The sequence below is a fragment of the Apus apus genome, chromosome 20 (genome assembly GCF_020740795.1).
Source record: "Apus apus isolate bApuApu2 chromosome 20, bApuApu2.pri.cur, whole genome shotgun sequence".
NCBI lineage: Eukaryota > Metazoa > Chordata > Aves > Apodiformes > Apodidae > Apus > Apus apus.
The window spans coordinates 3,071,677-3,097,106 of NC_067301.1; the positions used below are offsets into that span (position 1 = coordinate 3,071,677).

The 25,430-nt window shown below is 55.6% G+C and overlaps 1 protein-coding gene across 4 annotated transcripts in view; it reads right to left on the bottom strand.

The window, feature by feature from the left end:
• The window catches only part of AGRN (agrin), a 111,538-nt gene that overhangs the window by 81,819 nt on the left and 4,289 nt on the right, over positions 1-25,430 (bottom strand). For all 4 annotated transcript variants that reach the window (XM_051637159.1, XM_051637156.1, XM_051637155.1 and 1 more), the window contains exon 2: positions 22,644-22,905. In XM_051637159.1, coding sequence (XP_051493119.1) covers positions 22,644-22,905 — 262 coding nt within the window. The remainder of the gene's footprint in view (positions 1-22,643; positions 22,906-25,430) is intronic.

The window sequence follows — 25,430 nt, forward strand, 5'->3', positions numbered from 1 at the left end:
GCCAGGGATGGGGCAGCCACAGCTTCCCTGGGCAACCTGGGCCAGGCTCTCACCCCCTCACGCTACAGAACTTCTTCCTCACGTTTAACCTAACTCTCCCCTCTTCCAGTCTAAAACCATTGCCCTTGTCCTACAGCCACAGGCCCTGTCACGTCCCAGCAGCACACCCCCAGCTCAGGGAATGAGCAGTGGGCATCTCTCCCAAAGCAGGAAGGCCAGAAGGGCAGCGGGAGCCCGGGCGAGCCGGGGAACAGCAGCAAACAGCTGCTGCCACCAGCGAGGGTTGCCAAGGCTGCTGGGCTCTGTATATGCAGCAACAGCCTTTGAAGTCAGGGCAGAGGAATGTGCCTGGCTCCTTCCTGCCAAGGCCAGGCAGCAGGGACCACGCTCCCACAGCCACCTCTCTGCTGCTCCTCACCTGGGATGGTCCCCCCGGGGCCGTGCTCCAGCCTGCCTTTAGGCAGCGAGCCAAGAGGAGCAAGCTGTGACCATGAAGCATCTCTAAAAACTTGCTGCCCAGGAGTATGGCACTCGGGAGCCAGGAGACAGTGCCCCACACACTCCTGCCCCGTGGCACCAGGTGACAACTCTCCCCTCTTTAAGCTGCTCTGACAGCCCCTTCGAGCCCGCTGCACCCAGCTCCTACTCATCGAGGCCACGGGCTCCTTCTGAACAAACTCCAACAAATCTTGGGTGTTGATTCCCACGTAGGCAGCTTTCTGCCTGTAAACAATTATTCCTGTATCTTGACACCCCCGTAGCACAGTCAGACCATCTGTCTGATCTGCAAGGCTGTGAACTGCTGTTAAGCTGCCGTCGGCTGCAGATGCAGAGCAAGCACCAGGAGGAGCTTGAAACAGCCACCAAAGCCCCGAAACGCAGATGCAAGTTCAGATACGGTTGAGATGAACCAGCAGAGCCAATTATCTGTCCTCTATGGGGAACTGAGTGCCACGTAGACCTCACAGACTGAGCTCTGACTCTGCCCGCCCAGCTGACCAAGTCTCCCATGCAGCGAAGCCAACTGGTTCCCAGCCTGGCTGGGAGCAGCACCCACCATGACACCCACCATGACACCCACCATGACACCCAACCCTCCCACGTCCTGCCCAGGCATGATTCCTCTAACAGGTCAGCGTTGCCATGGCCAGTTTCCAGCCCTGCCCCAGGGCAAAGAATGTAACACATGGAGATGCGAGACGTGCAAGACTGACTGCGAGGGAAAGCCTTTAATCTGAGGCAGGCTCCAAGCAAGTGCCAGCTCCTTTCAACTCTACCCCCATCCCCGCCGGTCGCCAGGCTGCTGGAGGAGCAGCTGTGGCTGGGAGGAGCGTGGCAGCAAGGATGTGCTTCCCAGACTCACTTCAATCCCATTATGCCCCATGTAATGGGATGCAAAAGCCACCGGAGCTGTGAGAGGTCTCCCGCAGCAAAGCTCCAGCATCCCAACTCCTTGGTGCCCTCCTCCTCTGTCCCTGCAACAGGACTTGGCCAGAGATGGCCAGATCCACCCCTCTGGTAGCCTTCTGCACAGTGGTGGGGGAAGTGGCTGCCCTCTGCACCAGAGTCCTTGCACATCTCCAGGCACAGGGGCAGAGCACAGGCCTCTGCAGTGGGGGAGGAAGAGCCCCCGCTGGAAAACTGAGCAAAAAGGCACAGAACATGTGTGAAGGAGCCAGCCACCAGGCTCTGCTGGGGAAACAGAAGCCCTGGAGCACTATTTACTCTCCTTTTATCATGACATTTGCAATAGCCAGAGGGTCCCTTGGGACTGGAGTTCAGAGGGCAGGGGCTCCAGCCCACGCTGCTGCTCCCCCTCCTCCTCCAGCAGGACATCAACACAGCCAGGGAACCCGTTTCCGGGGCAGCCCTTCTCCAAAGGCTTCCCACGCTTGGGCTGGCCAGAGAAACGTCCAACATCTTCCCGGTGGGGAAGAAGAAAGCACTTATCACACCTTCCTCTGTCTGCAGGGGCAACGTCACCCAGCACATGGGGCTGCAGCAGACGGGGAGCAGGCAGCTCCTCTGGGCACGCGAGAGCCCCGTGCTCCCAGCAGCACAGCATGGTGAGAGGGGGGCACAAGCCTCCTGCCCTCAGCTTGCCCACGGGCCTGCACCAGTAGCTGCCACAGAATCAAATGGTTTGGCTTGGGAGGGACCTTAAAGATCATCTAGCTCCAAAACCCCTGCCAGGTGCAGGAACATCTCCCGCTAGACCAGGTTGCTCCAAGCCTCACCCAACCCAGCCCTCTGAAAGCACCTCTTTCCTTTTGCATCTTCCCCTCTCCTGGTTGCTCTGCAGCAGGCAGGGTTGTAAAAGCCCAGCCTGAAGCACAAAGCTCAACAGAAAAGGAGCACGCGGGGAAGAAAGGCTAAACCCAGATGGAACTGCAGGTCCTGCAGAGCACAGTAGCACAGGGGTGGGCAGGACACCAAGCTGAGCTCAGAGCAGCTACACTTCACACGGAAAGCAACACCACACACCCTGCACTGCCACCAGCAAGGCTGTTCCCAGACCTGTTCCCCTGAGCAGAGGATCATAGAATCACAAAGGTTGGAAGGGACCTTAAAGATCATCGAGTTCCAACCCCCCTGCCATGAGCAGGGAACCCTCCCACCAAACCAGGCTGCACAAAACCTCATCCAACCTGGCCTTAAAGACCTCCAGGGATGGGGCATCAACAACCTCCCTGGGCAACCCATTCCAGGTCCTCACCACCCTTAGAGAGAAGAACTTCTTCCTAATATCTAACCTCAATCTCCCCTCTCTCAGTTTAAAACCATCACCCCTTGTCCTATCACTGTCTTCTCTGATGAGAAGCCCCTCCCCAGCTTTCCTGGAGCCCCTTCAGGCACTGGAAGCTGCTCTAAGGTCTCCCTGGAGCCTTCTCTTCTCCAGGCTGAACACCCCAACTCTCCCAGCCTGTCTCCAGAGCAGAGCTGCTCCAGCCCTTGGATCATCCTCATGACCCTCCTCTGATGCTCCCAGGTTTTGCCAGGCTCCACAACACCAGCTTCTCCCACTGATCCTGCCCTGCTCCCTTCTGGCTCCGTGGCATTTACATCCAGATGCCAGAAGCAGAGCTGCACCACGGGACAGTGCTGAGAGCCCCAAGGGAGCCAGGCTGCACTTCCACCAGCCCTTTGCAGAGTCTAGAACAGACTCCCTTGGGCAAAGAAAGTGCAAGTCCAGCTGGCTAGGAGTGTCACTGAGAGCTGTCTGGGAGAAATTAGCAGCCTAGAAAAAAAAACAAAACAATTCCAGCCTGGGTTTCTTTAAATTCTCTCCTGCTTCAGTCCCTGGGAACTGGGTTCCAGCCAGCAACTCTGAGCTCAGCAGACAAGGGTTCACAGGAGCCAGAAGAGCATGAAGTAGATCAGCTGGTGTCCGTAGGAAGCTCAGGACGAGGGCAGAGTTTAGGAGGAATTCAGCAGAAATGTTTCCCTTGCTTGAATCCAAAGCAGAGATGCTTCCAGGCAACCACAGTTTCATCCACTAACAAATCTCTGAGCTATTTCTATCCACCATCAGCTTCACCTTCACCCGCAAATGGAAGGGCCGTGTTCTGTCCAAACCAATTTGCCCACACTGCTGTGAAACCTTGCTGAGAACAGACAGGCTCCTGGTGCTCCAGAGATCACTGAGGACCTGCACAGCAAGCCCAGCACCCAGCAAAATCACTCTTTCTCTTCCCTTTGCTGAGCAAAGATGATGCGACCCTGGGGAAAGCAGAGCAGGGCCCTGGAGCTGGCTGCAGCACATCACCTCTTCAGAGCCACAGGATGGTTCTGGCTGGAAAAGACCTTTAAATCATTGAGTCCAACCATAACCTGACTCTACCAACCATTAGCCCACTCTACCAAGTCCAGTGCTAAACCGTGTCCCTCAGCACCACATCTAAATGTCTTCTAAACACCTCCAGGGATGGAGATCCAACCACTTCCCTGGGCAGCCTGTTCCAGTGTTTAACTACCCTTTCTTCTAATATCCAACCTCAACCACCTCTGGTGCAGCTTGAGCCCATTTCCTCTTGTTCTATCACTTGTTACTTGGAAGAAAAAGCTGACACCCCTCTCTCCAGCCTCCTTCAGGGAGTTCTGCAAGAGAGCCCAGGGTTGATTCCCTTTGCCATGATGCTACCAAAAGAAACTGCAGCTTTAAAATGACAGGCTGGCTCAAGGAGTCTGCCCTTCATCCTGCCCAGCCAGCTCAGAAATCCTCCCTGCAGTTAGTCAGGAAATAAAGCCTGGAGCTGACCTGGGAACTGCCCTGCCAAGGAGAGAAACACCCTGCAAAGCAGTCAGAGCCCCAGCAAGACCAGAACTTGTGGCAGGACCCTGCAGGGAGGGATGAAGAAAGCAAGACTGCTCCTTTCCCAGGGGATGAGAATCCAGCAGACATGGGTGAGAGAAAAATCAAATCCACCTGCAAAGAAGAAACACACAGTGCAAGACCAGGAAATGTTTACCCCACACCTATCAGCCAGCTCCTGGAGAGCCCTTTGAGGAAGCCATTTGTTGCAGGGTGCTTGGTTTTCAACTGAAATCCCAGGCTTAAAACACCAGCAGGACCAGCAAGTAGCTCGCTGGGAAGCCTTGTGGTTCAGTCCCCAGCTCAGCAGCACCCAGCCTCTGGAGATGGGGCACAGCCTGGTCCCTGCCAGCACCAGGCAGCAAACAGGGAAGAGAGCCCAGGAGGAGCTGCACAACCTGGGCTGCCATAGCCAGAACTTCTTGTTTCTGCCCAGGAACACCACCAAGAAGGTGGCAGGTGAACCCCAGCCAGCACAGGGCTTGATGAGCAGATGCAAGAATGTCTGCCCACAGGTGAGGTGGGGAGAGGCAGGGATCCAAGCCTGTGCTGCCAGCTGCCCTCCTGCCTCCCAGCACAGTCCTGCCTTGCTTCATCATCCCAGAGCCTCCTGGCTCCAAGCAGCTCAGTCCAGAGTTCCCATCTTCTCTCCAGTGATGGGAAAGCTGCTGCCTGCAGCTGAGGTGAGGCCTGCTGAGGGATCAACCCGAGCTTGTAAGAGCCTCTCGGGTCTCTCCATCCAGCCCTTGTAATCCAGGCAGCAACTCCAAAGTCACAAGAAGTGGGATTCTGCCTTGGTTGGGCTCTCCAGCCCAGCACAACTGCTGGGGCCAGCTCCAGCTCCTCCCCAGGCTGGCAAGTGGCCCCTTGCCAGGCTTGGCAGTGCCAGTCCCCGTGGCCCAAGGAACCTGCTCCAACTGTTCCCCAGGCAGGCACCAGGGGCCTCAAATCCAGAGCAGTGCCCACGGACCTGCAGCTCTCACCCCACTGCCCCACCAGAGGCCACGTGCAGCTTAAAAATCAGGACACGAGACTTCACCTGGGGACCAAAAATCATCCAGGAAGTCCAAGGGCTCAGCTTCTGCAAGCCAGTGAGAGCATCAGGTCCCTTCAGTATGTGGTCTATGCTCAGACATCATTTTCTCTACTTACTAGAGGCACTTCTGGAGGCAGAAGCTTCTCTCTCACGTTCCCAGGTTTGAAGGCTTGCCCAGGACTCTGTCAGTACATTTAAGGGTTGTTTCTCAAGATCATAGAATCACAGAATGGTTTGGGTTGGAAGGGACCTGAAAGATCATCCAGTCCCAACCCCCTGCACGGGCAGGGACACCTCCCACCAGCCCAGGCTGCTCCAAGCCCCATCCAACCTGCCCTTCAACACTGCCAGGGATGGGGCAGCCACAGCTTCCCTGGGCAACCTGGACCAATGTCTCACCACCCTCACAGCCAAGAATTTCTTCCTAACATCTGAAGATCCCTCAGGCCTGTAGAAGCAAGGTGGGCACTTGCCCTGATGGGGGCTCATGCCCTACCAAAGAGCAGCCCTGCCCTAGGCTGAGCCAGCTGTGTACTTCCCCTGGCCAGGGGGTGGGAAAATCCAGCCTTTGATGTTCCACCGAGTGGCTCCAAAGCAAAAGATGGACTGCAGGAGATAAAAAACACCAAACAAACTTCACAACGGGATATATCCGGTAGATAAAGTGGGAAAGAATTTCATTTCCATGGAAGGCAGCCTGCATGTGGCCCATGGAGGAACCAAAGGGCAGCTGTTCTCCACTCCCAGCACACGCTGCCTTGTGCAGGTATCAGAGAGCCCAGACTGGGTGGCACAGATTGCCCAAAACCTGCCTTAGGGCTCCAGGAAAAGCCATCCCAGAGCTGCTCCCTGCACACATGCTCAGCAGCTCTGGGCCAGGCAGCTTCCCTGCAGCCTGATCTCAGAGAGAGCCTCTTCCCAGGTACCTGCTGCTGGATGTTGGCCAGTTCCTCATTCCCAAGGTCAGCACGACAGGCAGGAGGCACCAGCAAGCAGGCTGAAAAGTGTAATCTGGGAATCCATAGTTATCCATTGCTGATGTGGGTATCAGTCCTGGAAACCAGAAGCAAGGACAGACCAAAAGAGCAGTGGCTGCTCAGCCTGGAGGAATGGCACCAGAGGGGAGAGGGGACCAACTGCTTTCATGTCCATAAAAAGCTTTGAAGTGGAAAATGGAGCAGGCTGTTTGTTCTCTGTATCAGGGTGAACAGATAAAATGTTCTGTCTGTGCTTCTGCTGCCATGAAATCAGGCCACTCCAGAAAGCAAGTTTCCATCATATTTCCATAGCCATTTCCCCACCTTTAATGCTCTTCACAGCCAGAGCACTGAGAAGCTTGACAACTTGGGCTCCATCTTCCAGCAGCCCCAGACCATGACACCCTCCTGGGCAGCACAGCCAAGAGGGTGCTTGCATCAACACCACGCTCCAGCCAGGCATGTTCAGGGTTGATGGGGCAGCCTCACAAAGCTGCTTTTCTTCCCAGCCCCAGCAGGCCCACAGCCACCCCCTCCCCACTTCCTCTCCCCGTCCTCTTCCCCCCCCAAAACGAGCCCCAGAGCTCAGCAGTGACAGAGCAGAGCCCAGCACATGGGGCTTTGCTGCTGCAGAGCCCAGCTGAAGGCAGCAGGGAGGGGAGAAAGGAATAATGAGTGACCAGACTCATTTGCAGTCTGGCAGTGCCACCTCTGCTATCTCAGCTGCAAGCAGGGAGCCCTCTGCCACCTGCCACTGCCTTTGGGCAATGGTGAAAACATGTCAAACTGGCAGGAAAGGCAGTTTTCACAAAGCTGAGAGGAGGGCTGTTACGTGGCAAGGCTGGACACGGGAGCTTTGTGCAGAACATTGCCAGCCCTGCCCTGGCTGGCCCAGGGCTCCCTTCAATGGGGACACAAGAGAGGGACAAGCTGGTGCAGCACATCACTGTGGACACCAGGGCCTGCCCAGGAAGCATGCAGAGCCCTCCATGATAATGAGTGCTACCAGGAGACAAAAGTCTCCACCACCAGAAGCTCTACCATCAGTATCCCTCTCATACCAGCTCCTCACTCACATGCCATGCTGAGCAGCCAGGAATAAACATTTTTGCCTGGACCCAAGTTCAGCTCTTGGGTGCCAACAGGGGCCCCTAGAGAGTTCTGGGGACAACTGGTCACCTGAGTTCAGCTCAAAATAGCCAGCAATTTTGGACCTTGCAATTCTTCTGCCTCAGGGAACAGCACAGTCCAAAGGGGAGCACCTGAACCACCCAACCCCAAAGATGTGGTCCAGCCAGAGCAGCACAGCCCCAGCCAGGCAGCATCCCCCAGGACTGTCCTCCAAGGAAACTATCTCCAGCCACACTCTTCCACACCAAGCAAAGCAGGGCTTGTTCTGCCAGCTAAATATATGCCTCAGTCCCATGGGGTTGCTGACAAACCCTGGCAACAGGACTGCAGGAACCCTGATAATGCTGCAGGATTTGCTCAGCCCTCTGACAATAACTGCTCTGCCTGTGAGACCACGGCAGAATCAGCTCCCCCCTGCCCACTCCACCCCTGGTACCACACGGGAGCCAGGAACCCACAGCTCCAAGGCAGGCACTGAAAGAACATGGATTTGCAAACTAGTTCAGCAGTCGCCTCAAATGGAAAACTGCCTTTTTCTTTTTTTTTCCCCTGCAGGATTAGAAGTTTCACCCTCAGCTTCCTGCAGAGAACAGTGCAGCGCTGTGCCTGGCGCAGCCCCGCCTGGGCATCGGTGGAAAATAACCAGCAGCTCTCCCTCTAAAGAGATTAAAACCTTCTTACGTTGAACAACAAGCGGCGAGGGAGGGAAGGGGAACTCTGTGGGAAGCCCGAGCGCACAGGACATCATGCTTCTGCTCTTCAGGCCTGAGCTAAGCTGGCAGCAGCCTCCTCGGGAAGGCAGAGCCCAGCTCTTCCCCTGCAGGGACTGTCCTGAGTTTTCCAGCCATCCCTGGGCAGCGTTGCCTTTCCCTGCTGGAGCTCCACAGGCACCCTGTAACTCCAGCTCCCCACCCTGCAGCCTCCCACACCTCCCATGGAGGGGGAGGATCAGGCTCCCAGCCCCCAAGCAGCTGCACACAAGAAGCCCCCAGCAAGGCAGGGGTGCCAGAATTTCAGACTGGTTTGGGTTGGAAGGGACCTTAAAGATCACCTAGATCCAACCCCCTTGCACGGGCAGGGACACCTCCCACCAGCCCAGGCTGCTCCAAGCCCCATCCAACCTGCCCTTCAACACTGCCAGGGATGGGGCAGCCACAGCTTCCCTGGGCAACCTGGGCCAGGCTCTCACCACCCTCACAGCAAAGAATTTCTTCCTAATATCCAATCTCAATCTCCCTTCTTTCAATTTAAAACCCTTCCCCCTCATCCCATAGCTCCTGCCCTTGTCCCATATCCCTCCCCATCTTCCTGGAGCCCCTTCAGGCACTGGAAGGTGCTCTGAGGTCTCCCTGGAGCTTTCTCCAGGCTGAACAACCCCAACTCTCTGAGCCTTTCCAGCAGCCTCACACCCTAACCACCAGCCCCAGCTCTGCACCACCACTGCTCTGCATCTAGACAGAGCTGCTGCCTCCCCAGCATTCCCCCCTCACACCTCCTGACATGCTCTGGCATCGCCCACGTTCTCTCTCAAGGCACCAGGGTTGCAGGGAAGCTACAAGAGGCTGTCTGCCTCTGCATCCAGAGGTGCTCAGGGGATGCATAGCTGGCATTCCAGGCTGGCAGAGCTCTGCCCCACATAATCCACCGGACCAGGGCACATGCCAGAACAGGTTATGAAAACAGAGCACAGGGAGAGCAGTCTTGGGCAGGAAAAGGGGGGGGGAAAAAAAGGCTGAGGAAAGAGCTGTATCTCAGTACATATTTAAACCAGATCCCTCCAGCTGGGGTGCAGAGCTCTGAGCCTTCCAGCTCCCCCCAGCACCAAGTCATAGGACAGATTTGTCCTTTCCCTGGGCCACAAAGGGAGAAAGAAGAGATTCAACCTCATGTCCTCACCTTGCCCCAGCTCCACCAGAGGCAGGAACAGAGTGGGGCTGTTCCACCAGCCCTGCCACCCCTGTCTGGGCACAGCGACCACAAGCTGGGACACGTGTCCAACAAGACTCAAGGGAAGGGGATGCAGTGACCTCCCAGTCATCCCAACCTGCAGCAGAGCAGGGAGAGGTGCACTGGGAACAGAGTGGACAGAGGACCCAAGACCACTCACCTCAGAACCCCCAGCCTTTTGGGCCAGCAATGCCAGGCAGGAGAGGCAACAGTGAAGGGAAAGCAGACCAGAAGGGGACCAGAGGAAAAAAAACAACAACAACAACAACAAAACAAACCAGCAGATTCTTAGGCAAGTTTTTGCAGGGCAAGGAGCTGCCCAGCCTTGTGCTGAGGAAGCCACGGCCCGCCCTGCTGGGGGATAGCAGCAGAGAGCAGCCACTGCACCCCAAAGGCTTGCAGAGTGGAGGGGAGGCCAGCAGGGAGGCCTCTGTGGCAGGACCATTGCTTGGTGTCCTGCTGGCAGATGTTCAACGAGGGTGCCAGAGCCAGGCAAGGGCTGAGCATGCTTGCCTGTACCCTGCATCCATCTGGAAACCTGCTCCTCAGGGACCTCCTCAGCCAGAGCTGCCTTGACTTACACAACTCCCAAGGAACTGATTGACACACCCTCACAATTTTGCCTCATCCTTTCCCAGCGTTTCTGGCTCTTACCCCATCCGTTGGCAACAAATCCCTCAGCTTAGCTTGTCTCTGTGGAAGAGCAGCCTCCCTCTGAGGCTGCTGCCTCCCCGGTCCTCAGCAGGAGACAATTCACCTCCTATACAGGGATCTGCCCCAAGCCAAGAGGCATCAGGATCTGCACGGGCAGAGCTGTGGGCTGCCCAGCCCCACTGAGACGTGCCAAGAGTGGCCAGAGAGATGCGTGGTGGTTGGGATGCAGGGATGATCCTCCTGGAAGGCTTCTCAGTGGGCAACCTCTGTCAGGACTCTTCTTCTCCCCGACACACACCAAACCTGAGACCTTCCAGTGAGACAGCAGAGCTGGTGGCCCAGCTCTAGCCCCACAGCTCCCTCCTCCCCTGGCCTGCAGCACCTGGTGTCCCCAGGCACAGCCACGAGAAGCCACACTGACCTCCCTACCCCTTCTCAACCTGGCAGAGATCGAGCACCCAAGATGGAAACCCCACCAAAGGCAAGGGAAACACCACCCAGAGAGCTGCCAGGGACAAAGGACAGCCTAGAGAGAAGAGGTCTCTCCCTGGGCAGGGTGAAGTCACCCCTCACCCCACGGGGCCAGGCATCTCGGTGCCATTGTTTGCAGGCAGCCTCACTACCCAGGAATGCAGCAGCCGTGGGGGCAGGGAGATGTGCGAGGGTGGGAAAGGCTTCCTGCACAGAAGAGCTCACTCCTCAGCACTCAACAAAGCCACCAGTGGCCTGGCTACTTATCTGAGGAATCACCAGCCGGCCCTGGAGCAAAGGGCTGCTGGCCAGGAGCAGCTGCAGCAGCCCAGGGGCAGAGCAGCAGGGCACACCAGGCATGCACGGATGCAGGAGCCATATCTGCACAAGGTCCTGGGCCTGGAGCTTCTCCATACCTAAACCCACCTTCTATCTGACCCTCTGGGACTTCCACAGGTGGAGCTGATGCTCTGCTGGCTGCAGAGCTGGTCCTGTAGGAACTCCCTGAGCTGTTGTCTTGAGGGTTCCTTGGCACTCCTGAGGAAGGCAGCCCCAGGCTGCCACGACCCACTGAAGCTCTGAAGAACAGGTTGTTCCCTGCAGAGCAGCAGGGATGGCAGCAGCAGGGTGACTAAAGGGTGGCTACAGGCCACTTGAGAGGCACAGGCAGAGTCACCCCAGCACAGGTTGGCAGCAAACACCTCTCCCCAAGCCCTGCACCCACCATCATACCTCTCCTGCACTGCTCTTCTGACCACAAGACAAAGGCAGCAAGAAAACAAGGGGGTTCTGCAAGTCTTGGACTGGTTTGTGGAGAAGGACACAAGTGCTGGAAGAAGTGCTCACCTAGACAGGGCTCAATCACCTCCTCGTGAGCTTCCCCATGCAACTGCCAGGGGCTTCCAGTGATCCCAGTTTATCTCTTAGATAAACAGCACCAGTTAAAACAATTTGCTTAGGGATTTTATCACTACATAAACAGCCAGCACAGAGTAACAAGGAAAGCTGAGAGAGAAACTGGCTGTAAGCAGGAGATGGACAAATAAAGCAGGCAGAGGACCCTGGTTTCTCCAAGGCTGATGCCCCAAACAAAGCTACAGCCCAGCCCAAGCTCTCACCAATCCCAAGCCAAAGGGATTTGCTTGGGCAATTAACTGAGGTGGAGAACTCCATTCTGACCCCCCAGCCTTGATAGGTCAGTTCACCAGCGAGATGTTCAGGCACCAGCAGAATGAGAAGTGGCAGAAAAACGATTCAGCCCGAGTGCTGGCAAAATGCCAGGGCAGAGGAGATGGAGCCACAGCACCATCCTGCACCTCCTGCAAAGGGCAAATGCTCCTCAGCCACCAGGACAAAAATGCTACTGAAGAGGATCCCAGCTGGATCAAACATGGCAGTGAAGGAGTCATTCTCTCTGGGAAGGCATCTGTAACCAGACTGCAGCCTCCTCTGCCAGGCAGGGGTGCATGGCCAGGGCAGGGGTTGCATGGCCAGGGCAGGGGTTGCATGGCCAGGGCAGGGGTTGCATGGCCAGGGCAGGGGTTGCATGGCCAGGGCAGGGGTTGCATGGCCAGGGCAGGGGTTGCATGGCCAAGCCCCCTCCAGCTCCTCTCCCACAAGGTGTCCACTTCAAACACAGCCACCCAGCAGCCACATCAGTCCTGAAGTCAAACCAAGGAGCTTTCTGGTCTGCTGCATCATGCCAGACACTGAGTTTTCCCCAGCAACCACATATTAGCATCTAAAAAAAAACCAAAACAGTGCATGTCCTCTTCTGCCAGGACAGCCACCAAGAGAAAGAAGGTGGCACTGCTTAGTGTCACAGGAGCAGGGACTCAGAGGATCAGCAATAAGAGGCCAGGCTGTGCAGGGCAGGGAAGGTCAGAGCCACTGCCTGGCTGCTCAGGCAGCCCGTTCCTGCAGGCAGGCTGCTCCTGGCTCCACAGATCCCAGCCAGCAGGGCTTCCCTGCCAGCCTACCTGGCTCAGCTATGCCTGGAATGTCATCCCTGGCCACCTGCCCGGCCCCTGCCCCCCAGCACAAGAGTGGATTAAGGTTTTTTTGGGCAGGAAGGTGCAAGGCAGAGAGCAGGTAGTGCTGCTCCAGCACCCAGCCAGGCAGCTCTGTCTCCTGGGATGGCTGTGCAGAGGGACAGGGAAATGGCCTTCAGGACAGAGGAACCCAAGGGGTCCAAAACCAGTCCTGCCCACCACCTGCCTCTGCTCTCGGGGGTGTGAGATGGAAGAAGCCACAGAGGAGCCAGCCCATGCCGTGGATAAAGGCAGCCCCAGGTACAGAGGCACAGCCTCCAGAACATGCTCTAACCTCTCTGGATGATTTTTGTCTTCCTTAGGAACCAGGAACAGAGAACACAGAGGGCTGGAAACACACCTTCCAGCTCCAGCTGGCCAGTTTGATTTTCCATGTCCATGGCTGCTTTCCAGGCCATGCAAACCAGGGAAGCTCACTTGGGGCTGGCCTGTCCTAGGTGAGAAAACCAGGATCAGAAGATTCCTTCCCATCACTTGTACACTCCCACCATCACTCCTTGGGGCTGATGCTTCCTTTGTAATGCAGCCAGTCCTTGGTTCTACAGAAGCACTTGAAGGCCTGAACTGACCTAAGGTCCCAGAGCATTGTTTTTTTTCCCAGAAATGGTGCTTCTTGGCCAAGGAGAACAGCTTCAGAGCCAAGTCAATCACAATCTGGCAGATGAATCGGAGTTGGCAAGTGATGGACTGATTGATTTTTCCCCCCTCTGCCCCCCAGTGACTTCTCTTCTGCAGTTTGGGGGTTCAGAAGCACCACAACTTACTCAACCCTTTGGTCACAAAAGCTGAGCATTTGGCAGTTGCTGTTCCAGTAGGACTTCATATGTATCCCAGCAGGCTCAAGGCTTTGGCTACAATCTTCCACCTGCAGCAAACCCTGTCACAGCACAAGAGGCTGGGGAGAAGCTGAAAGATTAGTCTCCAGAAGATGAATTCAGCCTCAGGTGGGGGCTTTGGTTCAGCACCACACACACAACAGCAGCACGTGGTTACAAATAAACTCTGAGCATCCCTTTGGGTTCTGCAGCTCCAGCTGTCCTTCCAGGCTGTGGTTCAGAGGAAGGGATAAATGACATGGGTGGCACTCGTGCTTGAAGACAGGAAGGAGCTTTAGCCACACTCTCCTTAGCTAAAGTGCTGAGCAAGTCCAATTTCAAAGCCTCTTCTATTTGCTTCTAGCAACACTCTGGTGTTCCAGCTGCAGAGTTAGACATCAGGAAGCATTTCCTCCCTGTGAGGGTGGGGAGAGCCTGGCCCAGGTTGCCCAGGGAAGCTGTGGCTGCCCCATCCCTGGCAGTGTTGAAGGGCAGGTTGGATGGGGCTTGGAGCAACCTGGGCTGGTGGGAAGTGTCCCTGCCCATGCAGGGGGTTGGAGCTGGATGATCTTCAAGGTCCCTTCCAACTCAAACCATTCCATGATTCTAAGACCTGCCCCATCTAGTCAGAGTGAGGATGCAGGTGGCAATCACAGTTACCCCAGACTTCCCTCTTCTACTGCTGGCAGCCCTGAGCACCCCACCAAGCTGGAACTCTTGGGTCCCATTCCCTGCTTGGCCACAGACCTGCTGTGCAGCCACGCTGCTAACTTCCTGCTCCTGCCCCAGCCTGCAGAAACACAGGCAGCACCCAGGGATGTCAAATGACTCCTTAGCACAGGCAAATAGTTTTAAAGCCCTTTAAGGAGAGATAACAGCTTGGCACTGTTCTCCCAAGAAATCCTGAGCCTCCTCTCAGGTTCCTGCTCCCAGGAGGAGCAGTCTGGATGGGACCAGTCCCAACCCAAAGCACTCCTGTGTCTGGAGAGAGCTGCAAGCTCACCTGACACAGACTGAGGAGGAAATACCCAGAGACAGACAATGCACTTAGAAGGTGCAGAGATCCAAAAAAGCTCCCTCGACCTTTTTTTTTTTTCTGTTCCCCTCGTTTTAATTATCACCCACAAATCACAGATGCTGAGGCACAGCCAGTCCTCCACTGCACTCCAGCTAATTAGCATCCCTGCAAGACAGAGAGCACCATGGGCTAATATTAGACCAGAGATGCACTTAGAAGCCATCAAGATGACACCAGATCCTCTGGGAGTGTGCAGCTCTCTTCCAACACCCACTGCTACACAGGGGGGGGAAAAAAAAATAAATGGGATAGGAAGAGGCAGGCAGTCATGGAAGATGTGAAGGTTTGTCTCCTGGATCTGGAGAGGGACAACTGAGCCATTTTAACCTGTTCTCCTCCTCCTCCCAAAAAAGGCAGCCTGAGGTGAGATGCTGGGGTAAGTTAGCTACAGGGCAGGGCTACAAGCAGAGCCCAGCTGAGAAAGAGGAGCCCTGGTCTATAGACAGTGAGTAGCAGTCCTGGTCCTCTATCTGGGCAAAAATCCTCTCAACCCAACAAATCCAGCTCAATCCATGTGGCCTCAGCTTGAGGAGAAAAAACACTGCCTGATTTCTCTGAGGATGACACAGGCAAGATGCCAGGCAACCACCAGCCACAGCTCCTACTCCACCAGCTGCTCAAAGACAGAGGTAACACAGAGGTAACATTTACTGCAGGGTTTCCTGCAGAAGATCTTTCACCAGCAGGTCCCTGCATGATCCATGAGATCTCTGCATGCTCCATGAGATCTCTGCATGCTCCATGAGATCTCTGCTGCTGGCACTACCACTGGGATGGGACCCAGCAGCTGGGTCAGGGCAAGGCAACACCAACATTTATAGACTCACTGAATGGTTTGGGTTGGAAGGGACCTTAGAGACCACCTAGTTCCACAGGCAGGAACATGTTTCACTAGACAGGGTTGCTCCGAGCCCCATCCAACCTGGCTTTGAACAATTCCAGGGAGAACCATTCACAACTTCTCTGGTGCCAGTGTCTCACCACCCTCACCATCAAAAATTTCTTCCTAGTATCTAACCTAAATCTCCCCTCTTTCAGTTTGAAACCATTCCTCCTCATCCTATCCCTCCATGCCCCTGTAAAAACCCCCTCTCCAGCTTTCCTGTAGCTCCTGACCACAGAAAGCAGCCTTGAGGTGAAGCTGCAATGTGGACCTAAGGAGACAAGGGGGTTAAGAGGGCTGGGCTCTGGCCAAGGCACCAGAGCTCCCACAGACACATTGGTCAGCTCAACCCTCAGCTGCAGGACTGCTGGAGGCCACTCTGAAGCAAAAAGAGACACAGGGTGGGACAGTGCAAGCTTAGGACAACCAGCAATTCCCAGGGGCTTGAGGCAGGAGCAGGGATGGAGCCCAGGTCTGTGCCCCTGTGCACACCCAGCCAGGTTAACAGAGACTGATGTGGCTGCTGAAAGAGCCAGGGGAGTGAAAATTTGAAGTGAATAAGGAAAAAAACAGTTTGAAACCTCACACATTCTTATTCACTTTGTAGTCTGTGCTGCAGCCAGGCTGAAATTAGCCAAATTGGGTATGAATTATTGAAAACACTGGAGTCTCATTTCCTTTGCTAATCAAAGAAAATGATTCCAGGGAGCTGAAAGTGCAGGAAGAGAAGGAGTTTTTCAAGGAAAAAAGAAAAAGGCAGTGCTAGAATGGCTTCTGTAAGGAGGGTGCATCTTGCAGAGCCCTGTTCACCTCCCCAAAATCCCTTCTCCCTGCTTAGTTGTCCACAGCCCACCAGGAAAAGGAGGCCATCCATCCAGTCTTGAGACACAGGGTCACTCTGTCCCTGCCCTGGCAAAACAGCACATCAAAGGGCTCTCCTGGATGTCATCCCAAAGGAATATAGGATCTTCACAGCATGTTTAAGAAGATAACCAGACCCAAGTCCCACTCCTGGGTCTGGATTAGCAGGCAGAAAGCCCAGCCAGGCCCTGGCAGCTCTGACAGGCAGAGCCCTGTGGGGCTCCTGGGCAAATAACTGGCCCAGCCAGTGCTGCCCATTGCCCCACCACAGTTCTGGCCAGTACAAAGGCTGGGGCAGGTCAGCTCTGTCCTTCCTGCCAGTTCCTGGGTTTGCTTTGGAAACCACAGGAGTACTGAGCCATTTCCCTGCATCCCTGCTGCTGGGACAGCTTTGTGGGTACCCAGCCTGCCCCGTGTGCCCCAGCTCGTGGCCAGAGAGAACCCAAGACAAGCAGCACAAGCCCTGGGTGTTCCAAGAGGAGAGCTTTGCCCACCTCGAGCTGCAGGAGCTGGTAATTCACAGCTGCCAGAAGGAGAAATTGAGTTCTGCCCCTGCCAGGAAGGCAGGGCCACTCAGTCCTGGGTGGCTGCAAACTGGTTACAGCATTAAAACCATCTCAATCCCCACCTGTGACTGGCTGCTCCCTGCAAGCAGCCATGCCTCTGCAGTTCCTTTACCCTTCCAGCAGCACAGGCTCAGGTGTAGTACAGGTTCCCAAGCTGGAAAAAGTGGGAATGCAGCTTCCCATTTTACACAGGGGTTGCAGCAGGGGAACAGGGGATACCTTGGAGAGGCAAGGAGGCAGGAAAGCTGCACCCCAGCCCTGCCTTGTGACAGGTTATCAAAGAGTCCGAGAGAGTTCTGCAAAGCCAGGGGAAGCAAAGAGGAGGAAGGAGGTGCCAGAGCCCCAGATTTGCAGTCCTTCAGTTGAGGAGATGCTCGGGGAAGAGATTCAGAGCCAGCCTTGCCAACAGGACCAGCGAAGCTGCCAGTGGGAAACGTCACCCCAGTGTCACTCCACCCACCCCCTGCCACCCCAGCAGTGGGTTTTCCTCTCCTGCCCAGCCCCACCACCACAGGCTTCACACAGAGGAGCTCCCTGCAGCAACACAGCTCTTGCCAAGCCCCCCGAGCCAGGCTGGTGCTGTGCCAGGATCCTGCAGCAGGAAGCACCCAGCGGATGCTGCAGGGAGCGGGACATGGAAACGCTTTGGACCGGTTGCCTGTGGGAACTCATAACACCTTCCCCACTCCCACCATCCTTCCTGTCTACCCCGTGTTTGTACAAAAAGGATAAAAGAGAGAGAATGCTGCTGCCCTGGGCATTCCCACCAGGCCAGCACTCAGCAGTACCCAGCAGTTTCATAGGAAAGCTATGGGAGGTGCAGACCCTGGCAGCGCCCACGGCAGCAGCTCCCCTCTGCAGCACAGCAGCCATGCTCCCCATCTGAGTCATTAGTGGAGCAAACAAAGGAAAAGCAGCACCAAGAGCACCTGGCCAGGGCCCAGCACTTGTCATAACTGCACAGCCAGCACTGCTGAGAGATATGGTGGCTGAAACCCCAACCCATCCCGCAGAGAAATCCAGCGGGATGTGCCGGAGTGGGGCCAAAGGAGCCTTCCCAGACCAGTAGCCTCCCACACCAGATTAAAATTCCATAGGAATTTGCTAAACAAATCGGCTCTCTCAGCTACTGCCATAAACCAGGGGGATGTTTTGCATTACTACCACACCAGGGAGGGAAGAAACAGCCCCCCGTGCTTGGCCCACGCACGGGGCCCCCCCCGCGCTGCCCACGGGAACGCCTGGTCCAGCACTGGCTTCTGCAGCATCAGCCGTGGTACCTGGCTCCATCTGTCCCTGAGGCACCAACAAATTAGTCCCTGCTCCCCCCTCCACCAGTCTCTGGATTCTCTCCCCTCAGTTTACTACATCTTCCAGCTGCTGGCTCACTCTCTCCCTCCTGAGCCGGAGGTGTCGATGCTGTTCTCGTTATCTCCAATCCAAAACAGAGCCAAGAAGAGGAGGGAAGGAAAAAAAAAACAAACCACAACACATCTTTAAGAAGAAACCCACACGCTAACCCTCTTCCAGCCCCCTCCCTCGTCTGTTCTGAAGCACAATGAAATGGATTAAAAAGAACCAGCTGCAGGGGTGGAGAAGGGCTGCAGAGAGCCCAGAGCATGGGAAGTGACCACAGCCCCAGTCACCCACCCCAAGGCCCTGCCAGCAATTCCCCTGCAGAGGGGAGCCCACTGGGCATGGCTTAGAGCCTCTGGAAGGAGCCTGAAAAGGGAATTCTGCACGGGCTGGTTTATAAGAACAAAAGGTCTCAGTTCTGTGGAGGCAGAGACCTCAAAAAGAAAGAAAGGGCAGAATAAAAGTGAACAGGGAGAAGACAAAACCGAATGGACAGTGGATAACTGAAAGGGAGGTGCTTGCAAAGCAGCCCTGCTCCCAGGTCGACCAGAAACCTTCTGAGTGCAGAGCAAAGCAGAGGAATCCTGGGGCTGGGCTAGGCTTGGATGGGACAGAACAGCCACCTCAGCCACCTGGCTGTTCCTGCACCCCTCTGGGCACCCCCCGTCCATCCCTGCAGCATGCCAGCTGCTCTCCCCACACCTTGGCTGCAGCCCACACAGCCCAGGACACACAGAGGGTCCCCTCAGAGAAGGCACCAGGCTCTAAGGGTGGGCAGGACTCAATTCCCAGCCCCTGCACTGCAACACCCATTTCCTCACCCTTCCTTTCCTTCATCCCCTGGACTCAGCCAACTGCCCCACGGCAGCAAGAAGCAGGATGGTGCTGGGAGCACTGGGGATGGGTGCTGGGAGCACTGGGGATGGGTGCATGTACAAAAGGCACATGGGGGGAACACACAGCACAGGAAGAAGAGATCCAAGAGGAAAAGAAAAGCCACATTCTCTCCCTGGGTTAAAAAACATGGGGAACTGAGGCTGCAGGACTGGGTGCAGTTCTTCCCTGGGAGTGATTCATTGGGCTGCCACAGAGATGAAGTCAGAGAAGACCCCACAGAGAAGAAGGGCTGGCTAGAATCAGGATTTCACTGAGAGCAAAGTGACATTTTTAAACATCTGGAGCACCTGCAGCAAGCTGAACAGGAGCCAGAGTCACCACCTTCAGCACAGGCATCTGGATGTGTTGTCCTCAGCCTTGCTGCAGTAATGCCCATGGGGAAGGCAGAGCATTGCCCACACGTTGCCCCCAAGACAGGCAGATCCATCCTTACCAAAAGCCTCAACAACTCCCTCCACGTGGCTCACAGGTCCCATTTTCCATGTCCCCCAAGAAGCTGAGGTGCCACTGCACTAAGGAAAGAGCAAGAGTTTCTCAAAGATACGTTGGACGTGCTGCTCTGGGATCAGGATCTCGAGCCACCAGCAGGACCTTCTGTCCCAACAGTGGGTATTTACTGGACCCAACACCACCAGGTTTCACTCTGCCCTGTACTTGTAAAGCCAAGGTATGTGGCTTTTCCCAGGAGGTTCAAAGTCCACACGTATCTCCAAAGGCAGCAAAGCAGCCTTGGCTGGGGCAACTGCCCCATTGTTCATGCAAATCATGGCACAAACAAGGTGCTACTTAAGAGGAGCTCCAGGTTCTCATTAACCAAGGCCCTAACAAAGGTTTGATCTGAACTTCCTTCCACCCAGACAGCTCAGGCCGGAGTCAACACGCAGCTCCTCCCACAGCACACACAAAAACCCTGATTTCCTCCAAGTGCCATCGTGATCAAAGTGAAAGATGACACACACACACACACACACAGGGGAAAGATCTCCAGGGGCTTAGTCAGCAGAAGAACGTGCTTGATGGCCTCATCAGGAGAGAGCAAGGAGAGGGAAGTGCTGCACCAAGCAGGGAGCTTGGTGGGGGGATGCTCCAACACCTGCCCAGGGATTCCAGCCCTCCTCATGCAGCACCCAAGGCACAAACACAGTCAGCTGGGGCTCATCAGGTGAATTCTTTTCCCTGGGAAGCCTCGTCCAGGTGTCATGAAGAGCAGGAGGAAACCCAGCCCTGGTGCTGCACAGGACAGCAAGCTGCTCAGGGCCAGCTCCCTGCCCATGAATTCCCTCACAGAGGGAACCAGAGCAAACATCCTCCTTTGCCCAGGTCCCAGCCTGTGTCCCAGCCCCTTGCACGAGCCCCAGAGCTGCTCCTCTGCATTTTTACCACAATTAAGGATAATCCAAACACACTCCTCTTACTCTAACCTGAGCTCTTTCACAGAGATGCCCTGGTTTGAACTCCCCTCTTAGACAGGAAAAATTTTGATGTCTAGGATTTTTCCAAGCTGGAGCAACAGGAGATGAAGATACTCAAAACATTCATGTTTTTTCCACTCAGCTGCCTCCATTCTTCCAATTCTTTCTGCAAAAGCACTCAAAGATTTGTTTTTAAACTCAAAAGTGCAGCTTTACTTTGAACCTTCCTGTGGGGAGCTGATGGGAAACAAGTCCTGGAGCTAAATTCTCAGACTCGGAGCTCAGAAATGGTTCCCAGGGTGGCAGGAGCAGGTTCTCATGGCTGGTTTTGCATCACCTCCCAGGAGGCACCACCCCAGCCCTCTGCAAGAAAAGGTGCCCGTGGCCAGGATGTGTCCCTGATGACAGCAGGTCCCAGGCCACAAAAAACACAACCAGCCCCAACACACGTCATGAGCACGACACCAACCCACACAGCTTTGAATCTTCCCCCATTGAAGGCAAGAGCAGGAATGGGCCCCAGTGAAAAATTCTACATGGAATCTACCACACGAGGAGGAAAACTAGAGCTGTCCTCAACTCCCAGGGGCCTTCAGGGAGAAGATCCCTCTCTGCAAAGGGGAACCACCTGGCTCAGCCACGCCAGCTCCCAGCCAGGGGGTGCACAAAGAGCACAGCACAACGAGGTGAAGGCAGAATTCTTCCAAGTGTTTGCTCAGGTTTAACAAAACCAACTGTGCACACACACACACATCTCTGCTTTCCCCACCCTCCCTCTCCCTTGGGTGCAAGGAAGGAGCAGGACCAACACCCTTCAAGCACAAGATGGGATACATAAAATACCTATATAGGCAGGGAACCTCCAGTGTCCCTCCCTCTTCCAAAAACCACTCCAGACTGGTGCCTCTTGTGAGCCACTTGGCAGAGCTCCCTCTCTCCCAGCCCAAGGACTGGGTCATTTACCTCTCTCAACATTCCCAGCTGGAAAAAGGGGTTATGGCCTCTGCTCTGCTTGTCCAAGGGGGAGGAGGGAGCCAAGCTGCAAGTTTATTTGTTGTCTGTGCAGAATTCCTGCATTCCTTCCCTTGTTTACTCATCTGCTCTCAGGACACACTCAGACCCCAGCAAAGGGCTTTTGGGGCACCACATTCCTCATGAGCCTGGAGCTCTTGCTGGAACACAGAACAAGAGGAAAGGGGGGAAAGAGAGGAGCCACCAAATGGGTTCTTATAGAAGTAGGTTCTCCAGGTGCTTGGGCAACAAGTAGGAGGATCAGTTCTCTCCAGATCTGCTCTCCAGAGAGGCACATCTCCACACCTGGAGGTCTAAGACTCCACTGAAGAGCACCTGTGAGCACCTAAGCTCTTCCCCACAGCAGCACTAGGAACTCGGCCACCCTCTGGGGCACAGACATGTCAGTGCTCCTCACGTTGTCCCGCAGAGAGCTGCAAGCCAGTCCCTGTGCTGAGCACCAAGGTGCCCCATGTCCTCCATGAGCACAGCACAACACTACAACAACCCTCCCCTCCTCACCCAAGCAGACACAAAGGCTCCAGAGATCAACATGCCAAGGACACAGGGCTTCACCACAGTGATATAGAAGCTCAACTCATGTCCTCCCAAAAAAATCACTTAGCTGATGGGCTTGGCTGGAGAAGCAAGCCTCATCCCCAAGACCTCAGCTGGCTTCTCAGATCCTTACAGGAGCCCTCCAGGCTGACTTAGCATCATGGAAGGAAGCTCTGATGACTACCAAGAAGGACAGGCCTTCTCACAGGATTAACCCATTAGCTCTAAGCCTGCAGAAATATCTAACTCAGGTGTGAGGAGCCTGAAGTCCCCACAAAGCACCTGCCACGCACTCCTGCTAGGGCAGGACTTGCAGGGGAGATGCTCCCAACACCACTGGTCTCCTTCCAGAGGGGAACAGGGACCTGCCCCAAATCTGGAGGATAACATAAACTAACTTGGCTTGGCTTGCAAGCCCTGCTTGTGAGAAGAAGGTCAAGGCCAGGCAGAGCCACCACGTTACCCCGGACACAGAACAGCAGGTCTGATCCACCTGGCTCATTCCCCAACCCATCCCTCACAAGCAAAGAGCAGCAGGTGCCCAGCAGAACCAGGGCTTGGCTGCTGCTGGCTCCGTGTGCCCGGAGCAGCCAGGGAACGAGAGGGCAGCCTTGGCTCCAGCCTCACCTTCCACGCAGTGCTCCACCTCCTCCAGGTTGCGCAGCGTGATCCGCATCAGGCTGGAGTTGAGCATCAGCTCGTTGCGGTGCGCCGGCCACAGCGACTGGGGGGCAGGGTTGACAAAGAAGATCCGGGTGTCCCCCGTCGAGACTTGGTTGTCACAGATCAAGGGGTCCCCGAAGCCGCCGATAACCACCTTGTTCCCACCATCCAGGAGGATCTCGTGAGTGACGATGTCTTTGCCTTTCAGGTAACGCCAGACGCGCACCTGCAGCCAGAGGGAGGAGGAAGAGCACGTGAGACTGGGGCACAGGCAAGTGGCACCTTCTGGCCCCCACACCACCACAAGGTGCCCCAGGAGTGGTTCAGGCTGGCAGAGCCTTCCAGCCGAGCTGATGCCATCAGCTCTCCCTCCGAAAGCACAAGATGCAGGAGGCTGAAGCGCACGTGGCTCTTTCTGCCAAAGCTGAGCCCAACTCCCCAGGCACTTGGGTCTCCCTTCCCCACACAGATGAAAGGCAGAGCAGAAAACACTCCATGGAGAAACGTCACAGGCAATTTATGTTCCTATAAACCCTTCTCTTAAGCCTGGATTTGTTAAAATACATGGAGGATTTGGCAGTGGGAGCCCATTTCCCTTTACTCATCCAACCTTCAGGAAGAAAAACAAGTCCTGGCCACAAGAGTTAGTCCTGCTCTCCCCCCTTCCCCTGCCAGTGGGTCTAGAGCAGCTTTCCAGGACCTCACTGCTGCCTCATCCCCCTGCCCAAAAAAGGAGAGATGATCTGCAATACAACCACAAGCCAACCTCCCTCCAGCTCTGCACAGCAGTCAAGGAACAGCCACACAGGAGCAGAGCAGCAGCCCTAACATTACTCTTTAGTGGACATGGGACACCAGAGACTTGTCCCCATCCACGCCTGAGGGATCAGAAATCCTCTGGCTGCTGCCACAACCCTATTGCAAGGGAAACATGCCGCTGCGTTGCTTGCACTAGAAACATCTCATCAGAGGTTCCAACCTGGAGGAAGGGTAGCTGGGGACTGCAGGTGTCCCTGGCCTGGCACACTCCAAGCCTGCTCTGTCACCCGCCCTGCCAGCATCTCTGCTACCACCACAGCCCAAGTGCCCGGGCACCAGCATCCCCCAGCTGTCACCAGCCCCCAAGGAACACTCCAGCACCACCTGAGCACTCAGGGAGGTGGTGGCTAGGAGACTGGGGGGCTCTCCCTCCCCTCTCTGGAACAGGCACCCACCTAGGGCCCTGAGGAGTGCAATTCCAAAGGGAAAGCAAGGGGCAGGGAAAGGATGCTCCCACACACGAGGGCAGGCAGGTCTCTCCCTGCCACCCCAGTGTCCCCCAAGGTCAGGACAGTGTTCACACTACAGCTCCTGTGCTTGGCAGAGGGGTTGTGGTGAGGGGACTGGTTTCAGTTGAGGAGGGAAGCACAGAGCAGACACTATCCCACTCCAGAATGAACCATGCTTATAGTTATCTGCAACTGCAGCTTCCACGAAACTGTGCTTCCCTGGGGGCTTCTCTGACCTCATCCCAACAGCAACACTCCCTGCCCAGTCCCTCCATCCCATTGTTCAGTGACTACAGAAGACACACACAAAGACCTGACACTTCAAGTAAGAGGGTAAAAACATGTTTGGGGCTAGGAGGAATGCAAGTCTCATGGCCTGCAATCAATCTGGTCATTTTTTGAAGCCCAAACTCCAGAATCTCAGGGGTGTGAGCTCAGCTGATCAAGACATGTCAAAGTCCACAATGGTTTTGAGCTGAACTCCCACACACTGTTCCTGCCACAACAAGCAGCAGGTGGAGGTGCTGGGGCAAGGGATCAGGGTCATTGCCACCAGCACAGGAGCAGGAGCTGGGGTGAGACCCTCCTGCTCAGCACAAAACTCACCCGTCCAGCAGAAGAGGGGAATTAAATTAGCCCTGCTCTACACTGCAGGTGGGACTGAAGGTGAAGAACTAAGTCTGGGAGTGCATTTCATTCTCAGATCTTCCTCCTGAAGGTGTAATATTTGCCTGCATCAAAGAAAGACCCTGAACTCGATGGGTCTCAGCTCCCACCCAGCCCAGCAGGTCCCGTGACCCAACAGCAGCCACTGTAAATTGCTGAGGTGAGCCCTGCTCTCCTGCACACCAGAGATGAAACCCCATTCTGGGTTCCAACACCAGAGTGGCAGCTCCTCCTGGGAAGCTGCACACGCCTTGGCTGCCCCTGACAAAGCAAGGTCATCTGGAGACCTTGAACCCACGTGCTCCCACACCCATTTGTCTTCCAGCAGGGAGTCAGCTCCCCTCGGGCTGATGCCACAGCGACCAGAGGACAAGCAATAGCTTGTTCACAGGCTCCATCCCGCCCCACACACTCCAAGGGAGAGAAGAGGGGCTGAGATGCCTTCAGAGCTGGTTGCACCCAGCCCTGTCAGCACGAGCTCTTTTCTCCAGAGGGATGGCAGGCAAGGAGCAAACGGAGGGAGCTTCAGATGGCAAGGAAGGGAGGCTGTGACAGGCAGTTTTCCTCCCCTCTGCTCATGCAGGGATCCCAGCTATTGCCACAGAGACATCTGCTCCACCACGTGCGGGTGGTGCCACAAAGAGCCCATCTGGGACCACCTGCCAATGTGGCACCTCAGGTGGGCCAAGGAGGCCGGGTGCTAAGGAGCACAGCTTGCCCAGCATTGCCTCCTGCTTCCTCAGCCAGCACCAGCTGTTCCTCCTGCTGTTTCACAGAAGAAACTCCCTTGTGGTTGTGCTTCTCCTCACAGTCAAGT